Source organism: Centruroides sculpturatus, unplaced genomic scaffold (assembly GCF_000671375.1).
Source record: "Centruroides sculpturatus isolate CEXI.00-Female unplaced genomic scaffold, Cexi_2.0 scaffold843, whole genome shotgun sequence".
NCBI lineage: Eukaryota > Metazoa > Arthropoda > Arachnida > Scorpiones > Buthidae > Centruroides > Centruroides sculpturatus.
The window spans coordinates 90,928-101,812 of NW_019385174.1; the positions used below are offsets into that span (position 1 = coordinate 90,928).

General features: G+C 27.9%; 2 protein-coding genes across 2 annotated transcripts in view; both read right to left on the minus strand.

Moving 5' to 3' along the window:
- Positions 1–4,769, minus strand: part of LOC111635750 (lysine-specific demethylase phf2-like) — a 19,670-nt gene extending 14,901 nt beyond the window's left edge. The window contains exons 1-3 of the mRNA XM_023380817.1: positions 4,623–4,769; positions 1,137–1,489; positions 879–1,063 (exon numbers count right to left, since the gene is read on the minus strand). Of these exons, the coding sequence (XP_023236585.1) occupies positions 879–1,063; positions 1,137–1,480 (529 nt within the window). The 5' untranslated portion in view covers positions 1,481–1,489; positions 4,623–4,769. The remainder of the gene's footprint in view (positions 1–878; positions 1,064–1,136; positions 1,490–4,622) is intronic.
- A 577-nt stretch (positions 4,770–5,346) lies between these two features.
- Positions 5,347–10,885, minus strand: part of LOC111635751 (LIM domain kinase 1-like) — a 37,069-nt gene continuing 31,530 nt past the window's right edge. The window contains exons 4-5 of the mRNA XM_023380818.1: positions 5,648–5,757; positions 5,347–5,569 (exon numbers count right to left, since the gene is read on the minus strand). Of these exons, the coding sequence (XP_023236586.1) occupies positions 5,374–5,569; positions 5,648–5,757 (306 nt within the window). The 3' untranslated portion in view covers positions 5,347–5,373. The remainder of the gene's footprint in view (positions 5,570–5,647; positions 5,758–10,885) is intronic.

The window sequence follows — 10,885 nt, forward strand, 5'->3', positions numbered from 1 at the left end:
TATTTAATAAAAAGTAAAATACATCTGGATACGAGTCCAATTTTGCTTGCCATGTCCAATCACCAGGAACAACTATTTCCATTGCAGAGACAACCTTTCTTTAGAGGCTATGCCTCTGCACAAATATGCAAAACAGTTTAAAATGTCCACAGGTGACAACCCCAACACAATTAAAATTATAATATTTCTTTGTAGAAACATTGTTGATTGGATGTGGCAAGCAAAATTGGACTAGTATCCAGATGTATTTTACTTTTTATTAAATTGTAATTCTGCCAGCCCTTTTCTACAAAGAAATATTAATTTTAATTATAATACACACATATACATATACATACATACATATATATATATATATATATATAAGTAATGTATCAGGGTATATAAAACAATTAAAACTTTAAATGTAACAAAACAAGCAAAAAGTACTTTGATATTTTACTAAAAATTTACAAGATATTACATATAATTATAAACAGGTATTCCATGCTGCTTTATAAAAGTTTGCTTTTAAAGACCTATATTACTACCCATTTTTAATGACCAAAATAAACACAAAATATAAAAATAGTGTCTAGTGTTTGTTTTGCAGCAAATCATTTTAGGGCCTGTATACCAAGTTACCAAACTCTTTCCCTGGGAAATACACCCAACATCTATGCAACAACCTACCATAGCTTTAAACTGTGTCTATGAGCATCTGTGCTTTATTTCAATTTATTTTATGCATGTGTTAGCAAAATGTGTCCTAAGGTGTAAAACCCATTACAATAGTATATAACTTAATAATTTTATAAGAATTAAATATTTTGGATTAATCAGAATATTTTTGTTTATCTTAAATATAATATTCTTTCACATGATGATCTAAGACTTACATGATAATCTAAGTTTTAACTGTCCTTTATTATAATCTACTACAGAAGCATCATTATTGGAGGGTTTCCTGAGATCTGATAATTTTGGTCTACGATTAGAAGGATGCTCATCTACAATGAGATTGTCTTCATCAGAGTCAACAAAATCATATACAGAATCATTTTTTACAGTTTCATCCTTTCCACTAAAAATTTAAAAAAATTAATTAAATCAAATTTTAATAAATAAAAAAAAATTATAAAAACAAAATTATATACCCAATAATTTTTCCATGTGAAACTTTTAATCTGAGCATACTGTTTTTATCAAGAATAGCTTCTTGTGATTCTAATGTACTTCTTAAAGGATCATGCTTTGGATATTTCAGTTTCATGTAAGAGCCACTTTCTCCACTATCAGATATTGGATAAGATACTGAGTTTTTAGAAATGCATAGTTTAAACCTTGCTGATGAATTCATAGTGTCAGTTACAGAATTTGCAACTGAATCTTGAGGATTTGCTAATTTAGATTTAAGTGAAAATTTTAAAGGAAGATGAGAAACATCATCTGTTAATACTGATGGTAAGTATCCCATGTTATCTTCAGATTTTAGAGACATTCCTTGTAACTATAAAAATATATAAAAAGTTTAATATTCATTAACTAAGATCAAAACATTTATATAGTTAAAACCATTATGAAATAAATTGAGAACATTAATGTTAATGTTTAAAAGCAAGTTATCAAACAAGAAGGATGTTTGCAGAAAAACTTATAATTATCTTTATTTCTATAATATTAGTAAGTACCATCTAAAACATTTGTTTAGAAGGAAACATATTATAAAATTACAATAGTTCCATGTTCTTAATTTTTTATTTGTTATTATTTGTTCAATTTATTATTGTCATTTATCTGCTTCTGCAACATCTTTTCTTGCTCTATTATATAAATTTAATCATTTCAGAGTAGAGAATTCTCTTCCATTTAATGCTAATTCTGTTAAAAATTAACCTTAATACCAAGCTGCATTTTCTTTCATGTTCACTTTCCTTCAGTTCCTCATTTCACAGTTTTATCTCCAGTATGTTGTAGTCTGTGCAACTACCTGGCCATACATATTTAAGATGCCTATATAGCTTTAACCAGCAATGATTGAGTGCAACAAAAAAAGTTTCTCTGACAAGAGTATTTTAAAACAATCTCCAGAAAACTCATCCTGTGATATGAAAATGGCCATTTACGTATCATGGGATCAGCCCAAACAAACTATTTGTTATAGTATTTAATATAAAAGAAATTTCAAGTTTTTCTAAACATTAAATCTACAATGGAGCTGAAGATCAATATTTTGAACTTTTTTTTATAGATATTAACTCCTTAGTCTCCATTGACGTATATATACATCAAGCCTACATAGCCTTACGAAAAACGTGGTCCTTAAGGTCATTTTTGAAAAAATTTTTTTTTTTTTGAATTTTTGGAATGTTTTTTAGGTCTCCAAATTTTTTCAAAATTTTTTGCCCACGCGAAAAATTTTTATTGCGATTTTAATTAGCCTTTAATAAGGCTCGATTAAGGCTCAGTTGTTTTTTAATGGGAGTTTTTTATCAAATTTATTTCATGGTTCCTAAGTTGTAGTGCATGGATATTCATTCGGTAAAGTTATTTAAAGTTAGTTTCTGATGTCAAAAACGACCTCCAATGGTTTTTTAATTTTTTTAATTAATATANCACACATATACATATACATACATACATATATATATATATATATATATAAGTAATGTATCAGGGTATATAAAACAATTAAAACTTTAAATGTAACAAAACAAGCAAAAAGTACTTTGATATTTTACTAAAAATTTACAAGATATTACATATAATTATAAACAGGTATTCCATGCTGCTTTATAAAAGTTTGCTTTTAAAGACCTATATTACTACCCATTTTTAATGACCAAAATAAACACAAAATATAAAAATAGTGTCTAGTGTTTGTTTTGCAGCAAATCATTTTAGGGCCTGTATACCAAGTTACCAAACTCTTTCCCTGGGAAATACACCCAACATCTATGCAACAACCTACCATAGCTTTAAACTGTGTCTATGAGCATCTGTGCTTTATTTCAATTTATTTTATGCATGTGTTAGCAAAATGTGTCCTAAGGTGTAAAACCCATATGACACATTTGATATGATTTGATAAGTTAATTTAGATCTAGTAATACTCAAATTTCCCATTTAATGGAAATTGCTTTTTTGTTCTCTTGGCTTACAAAAGGTTTTGTGGAAACACAGTATTTTCAAATAGTGGGGTAATCTGTATATATAATTATTATAATACATATATTCAAAACAGAGCCATACTAATGGTGTTAACACTTTACAAAAAATTCTACTATCATAAAAAATTAATTTTTACACCATAGAAAATATTAAAATTTATAAGTTGACATAAAAATAAAATGTTAATATATATTTTTTTAAATGTAGACTCATTATTATTTATGATTATGGATTACAACTGATGATGGATAACTATGGATTACAGAGTATTTTAGAATGAAAGCTTTGAACATTATCTTCACAATAATATTTATTATAAATAATTTTTTATTTTTAAATAAAACGTATCTGTTCTCTTTCCTGACAGTTGTAATAATAATCCATAAGTGGACTTTAAATATTTAAAGGAGGCTCCACACATTCAGTATTTGCCGGCTGCCAAATAATTGCCTACTTATCCACTTTGATTTGACACAATATACAGACAAGGAGTAGGAAACAGTGAATACTGAATATTAATCATGAGTAAATCATCCACACTACTTAGTATTGGCCAAACATTTACTAAGCATTTAGCAAATACCAAATGTGTAGAGCAGCCATAAAAAAATTTCCCTTACATAAATTCATTTGAAGGATAACATTGCTGTAAAACATATTTATCATTATTTTGATTTTCTTCTCTTTTGGTAATTTATGAATAGAATTGAAATCATTGTACAAGCAAAATAATTTTCTAAACTGATATTTATATTTTATAAATGAAGTGACTATATGTTATATAAATTACTTTTAATTTCAAGTAAGACAATTTTACTGTAAATAAATAACTAAAACAAGTATCCAATTAAATAATTTGTTTCATTTTATTATAGATGGAAATGGAAGCTAAGGTTACTGCAGATGATAATTTCAAATTAAAGATAATGTACAACTCTTATTATTTTGTTCATATGAAAAGAATAATGCATTTTATTCTGTATTATTATTTCTATGTTGTTGTTAAAAAGGGGAGCATACATTAAATATAATTGGTATGAGATTTTTAACCACAATTTCTTATTCAACTGACTGATTTTATAATTAACAGTTAAAATTACAATTTTTATTACTAAAATTATTAGTTGTTATTTTAAGTTGACATAGATATAAGAATCTCCAGTGCTCATTCTTCTCTTTAAACTTAGTAATTCAATTAAACTATGCAATATTTGACTTTTTACTTAACATTTTCAATGTAATTAATATTAAATTCATTTAACAAACATATCTACATCACCGATTTTTCAGAATATCTTTTAGCAAAACTTACAATTTGAAAAAGTTTTAATGTTCCTAATTTCCTATTTTAATGATGCTCAGAGAATAATAAGAGATTAAAATAAGTCATAAATATTTATACTTTTGTACAAATAAAAAAATGAATTAACATCACCATTATTAAATTTAAAATTCATATAAATCAAACTTACATTTTCATCATTTCCCTTTACTTCAGTTAAAATAACATTTTCAAGAAGTTGCCTTCTTTCTTTATTAGGACTGTATCTTGTTTTCTTAAAATCTTTTTCAAGTTTTAACTTTCCACTAACATGTTTCTGAAAATATCATATCACAAATTATTATAACAACCTAAAGTACTAAAAGCATAATATTTGAAAATTAGATAATGGATAACAAAAGTTCAAATTTCATTTAAGATTAAAATTATAAATATCTTAAAAAAAAATAATCATAATTTTATACATAATTTCTTAAATGGTATTCCTTGTTTCTAGTAATTTATTGATGCAGATTGTTTATTCTTAAAACTTGATGGACTGATTTTGATAAATCTACCATTTTCCATTAATTTGAATGAGGAATCCAAAATTGTAAAAAAATTGAAAACCATGATTTCATTTAAGATATATTGGAATCAAACTGATAATTGAGGTAGCCTCACTCAGCATAAGTAAAACAAAAAAAACACAACACATTAATTTGCTGAGAAAATTTAATGAAAAAGTAAACGTTTTCAGCCAAATCTGTTGGCCATCATCAGGCTGAGATATTCGAATATAAATAAATACAAATAAAAATAACGAATGACGCGTATATATATATATGCATAANCATATGTACAAGTATCTATAATTTACAATATAAATATTTAATATTTTAAGTTCTAAATAAATAATATTAAACAGTGTATATTTTAAAATTTGTTCATAGCTTCAAAACTTACTCAGCTATATGAACTCCTAATCTTAGTCTATCCAAGCTTAAACAATCTTTGGAGTGATCCATTGTAAGTTTAATCCCTCGAGTCTTGCCATCAGATGTTGCAGGTATCTCAACTAGTTGTATACTATGTGGTTGTTTCCCAAAGAATGTTCGTTTTGATAATGGTTGCATTTGACGTTTGTAACAAGTACCACTTTAAAAAATTAATAAAAACATAGTCATAATTTCAACAAATAAATTTAAACACTAACTAAATTATAAAAGTATATACCAAAAAAGTTTTGATCTTTCCACGAGAGCATATGAATCTCCATCGCCAATAAAACTTCCACAGTTTGAACATTTGAAACATTCTGGATGGAATTTATGATCTCCTGCAACCTGAAATATTATAATTTAAAAAACACTTTGCTTGTTATAATGTAACAATATATTTCCTTACTTTTAAACTTAAGAGAAATAGTTAATGAAAAATATTTGACTGAAAAACTACATTTTTTACTATTTACTCAAAATCACACACACATTTATGATCTTGATTTATGTTACATGAAAACTGAATGTATACATAAGCTTTTGGAAAATAATTATTTCTTTTAATGAATGTCATCTTATCACTTTAACATTAAAAATTATTCAATGATGGCAAATGCTTATATCTGCTAGTACAGTACAGTTCACTACTGTACTGTAATGCCATTCTAATGCCATGAAATAAATTTTAAAAATAATTTTAAAATTTCTAAAAAAAATAACAAAATATACTTCTGTAGTTACATATATAAATATGTAACTACAGAAGTATATACTATATTTGTACAAACTTTTGAAATATACTATATTTCAAAAATTTGTACAAGCTTGGTATCATAGAGAAACTATTATATGAAGACAAAAATAGTATTCTATGCATGATTTCAACATGCATCTGGAAAATTACATTAAATTAAATGCATCTTTGATCAATTAAAATGCCTCAATGTCCTTTTTCTTACTAAAATATAAATTTTCATCTATAATAACATATCTTCTATTACCAGGACTTATTATACTGGCACTACAGAAAATATTACAAAGTTTTACAGAAAAACATTTTTTATTTTACTTAATATACCTGTATAATTTTTATATTTTTATATTTTTTATTTTTTATTTTACTTAATATACAGGTATATTAAGTAAAATAAAAAATATTTTTCTGTAAAACTTTGTAATATTTTCTGTAGTACCAGTATAATAAGTCCTGGTAATAGAAGATACGTTATTATAGACGAAAATTTATATTTTAGCATCTTTGATCATATGACTCATTTTCCTGTAACCTCTTAATTGTCACTTTGATTTTAATTTAATTTGCCATACTTGCTGAGCATTTATAATCGATTAAAACATTAAAAACAAAATGAAAACGAACAAGTTTTGTCTCTACCATAGAACAAGAATAGATTTTTTACTTTAAAAAGTAATGGAAATGGCTACCTCATTTTTGTACAGTAAATATGAAGCTAGTTTGTAGAATCAATAGTTCATGTGGTTTTAAAAGATTGTATTCAGTGATAAAATTTGAAAGTTATAGTAAAACAGAAAGCTCCTTAATACAAATATCTATATACAGTATTGTGCAAATTAGTCAAAATGAGGTCAGATTTTGGGATTTTTTTCTTTCAATTATGAAGTAAGTTAACATCACTGTTGCCAAACCTTAATCATCTGTTTTTTCATATCCAGCTGATAAACCACTACTGAAACACAAGCTCAACATCAGTTTCATTAAAATTTGCTACCATTTAGTGGTAACTGTTGTTGAGTGATAAAGTGATATTGTATTTTTTTTCTCTTCTTTCCATTAATTTGCACAGTTCTATAGTCAAACTTCAATATAACAAATTGTTTCTAGAAGATGATATACAGTGGTACATCAGGATACGAATGCCCGAGCATACGAAATTTTCAGGATATGACATGAAATTCAAACATATTTTTGCTCCACGATACAAACAAAAACTCACCATACGACGTTACATTAGTTCGCAGTGCTAATTTTTATTCACTTCTGTTCATCAGTCTCGGTCCACGCATTTGCTTCATCGTGGAAGGATCTCACTCAATAAAGGAAATCTCGAGGTATTATCAGAAAGTAACTGATCTTATTGAAAAGAAACATCCCGAAAAGGTTCACACTGGCCATATTGCTGCTTGGAGTAATGACATTTGCCTAAGTCATTTTAAAAACATTTTAAAAAGTAGGCAAAGCCAAACCTCTTTGGATAGATATTTTACCAAGCGACCTCTATCCAGTGAAAGTGAAACCTCTTGTGAAGGAGAAGGAAAGAAAGCAAAAAGCAGTGAATAAAAATTTAAAAAATATATATAAAACAACACTAATTTTTTTTATCTTTTCTAAGTTATTTTTAAGTTATTGAAAGTTATTATGAAAGTTAAGTTTTAGTATCATTTTCCTTCTCCCTCTCTTCCGCCACCAGTTTACACCTCCACTGCCGTCTATCCTCAAAGGTCAAGTGCAAATAAAACTACATTTTTTTAATTAATTAATTATTATTCTATTATGGTTATTTATACATTTACAACTACAAAATGCATTTTTCAGTGTTTTCCTTACTAAAGTTATTTTTTTAATGTACTACTTAGCTTTAATTTAGTGTGCTTTTCGTGTTGGAACAAATTATTTGGTTTTACGTGTAATTGTATAGGGAAAAATGATTCACCTTACGACATTTTCATGATACGATCTCAGTTTCGGAACGGATTAATTTCGTATCCTGAGGTACCACTGTATAGAAGATTGGAAAAGAAAAATTGATAGTGAATATTAAAAAAATGTTGTCGACATTTCATAAAAAGATTCATTATATAGGGACTTTTAATATGGAAGTCTGACTGTATATCAAGTTATTTTTTCACAAACTATCATAATTATAGGATAATCTTGCTTAACTTTAATCTGTTTATGAAAATTAGACTGTTGTGAAAAAATGTTAACCAGGAGCCTATTTCACATTATTTTAAATAGATATTACTTCAACCAAAACTTCCAACTAATTTAAAAAAAAAAAAAAAAAACACAAACACACATAGCATACATATAGGCTATATATAGGCATTGTATTGTGTTTTAGTTAAATTACAAACCATTGTATTAAAATGTAAAATGTTGAATATATTAGTTTTTAACCATCAAACAGTTAATATAATAATAATTACTAATAGTTGTTTTGTATGCAGTAACATGTACAATTTGCAAGTCATACAGAATGACAAAAATTATATGTCAAGAAGATTTTTTCAAATATGATGTAATTAGAAAGAGTAGCAACATCAAGAGTATCAATATATTTAGTAAACAAGTGACATTTTTTTATGATGTGATAATTAACTTAATTAAACAAGCACAAGATGATTGATCTAAGCAAGGGTCAGAAGCTTTCTCTTGTGAAGGCATATTACCAAAATGATGAACAGATAGCACTTAGGGTATTTCATACTAAATTTTCTACATCCAGAAACCCTAGTGACAAGACACTTAGAAGATAAAAAATAAACTTTTTCATTTCTAAATGATGTCAAATTTTAAGTTCCTATATCTCATATACTAAATAAAGTAATTGATGTCAATAAGGTGATTCAAAAATTCCTTGAACATGGTACCCTAGATCAGTATTACGCAACTGGTGTGCCATCACAAGGTGACAGGTGTGACAAACTTTTACATATTCTATTAATTGTCACATTTTATTTATATATTTTTATCACAGTTGCTGTGTTTCTTATGCTTGTATTTCATTCTCTGCTGCAGAATGGATGAAATAAAATGATGTTTGTTTTGAAAGAACGACATAGGTAGTATTTTTCCTTTTTTGCATTCCCTCAGAAAGTCGTATCTAGCTCTTGCCTTAGTTAGGCATATAAGCGTTCTGTGGTAATTATTAGCCTGGCATTGCTAATTAATCAAATCGGAATTATACTACACAGGGTTAAAGTAAACAATAAACAAACATTTATTGTTTACTTAAGAGTTAAAGAGTTACTTAAGAGTTACTTTAACCCTGTGTAGTATAATTGCCGGTGTGCTTCTCAGAAAAACAGAGTGTTACAAACATTTTCGAACTTGAAAGTTCTTATTCAGGTAACTGACGACTGTTAAGCAAATGCAATTCAAATTCAAGTCAAATTGGAATACCATTCAGAATTCTATCGTGTGGATTGATGACGTCATTCAGGCATGCGCCCCTCTGCCAATTGTAAATTATCGTAAGTTCTTGTCTATGAGCGCCTGCCATGCAGTTGACAGGGTGATTTCATCTTTGTGGTTAATGCAATTATCATCTTTTAATGTAGCCATACAGATGTAAAGGGCCTCTAATCATCTAAGATGGTATATGTATTTTGTAGTGCGGATCACCTTGGCCTGGTTGAACAACGGCTCTATTTCCAACAACAACACCATAGATTCACACAACAATATCCTCACCTCACTGTCACCGAACAAAGAGTTGTCAGTCAAAAAAGAACAATTATACACAACAACCTTATCCCACAAACAACACTTGAACTTATCAAACAACAGGTTGCTGATCAAATACATCAACAGACAGAAACATTTAACATTAATGAAGAACGTAACCTGTCAGGGTAATCCAGCAACAAGCATTGATAATAGCACACATACAACAAGTATCACTGATGATACTACAGACACTTCCTCATCCATCACTAATAACAGACATAGAATTAGTTAATACACTCTCACTTATATTTCAGGAAACACTCACTAAATATACTGGTACAGATCCCACACAAAGACTACGAATACCAAAAATCAACATGTCAAAGAAAGTAGGAAAAACATTAAATTATGTAAACACTCACTTACAACCAAACTACATTCACTCAATTTCTACACTCTCAGACATTCATTCATTAGTTTACACTGGGGCAGTCACAGTAGTGACACACAACAGGCTGAAAATACAATCGCAGACAGATACACACAAAACACATTTCTGTCACAAGCCTGCCTGTCAAAGAAGAATAGAAACACAAATAAGTGACATTAGACAACAATTAGACAGACTGACACAATACACTAAAAACAACATAACACCCAATTTAAAGAAACAACTCAAAAACATTTTCAAGAAAATCAAAAAACACACATTACAGAATACATTGATACACTAAAACAAAAACCTGCAGCCAAAGCACATAGACTCAAACAATACAAAACATGTACACTACGAAAACAACAAAATAAATTATTCACAAACAACGAAAAACTTTTCTACAGACAAATCAGTACCAAAACAAATACTGAAACACAGCATAGTGGCACACCAACAGAAGAAGAACTCACAACTTATTGGTCTTCTCTTTGGTCCAATGCTGTTACACACAATGCTGAAGCAGGCTGGATCGAAGAGGAGAACAGAAACTTGCACAACATACCAACTATGCCCTGTGCTGAAATAAACATACACGACATTCGCTACGC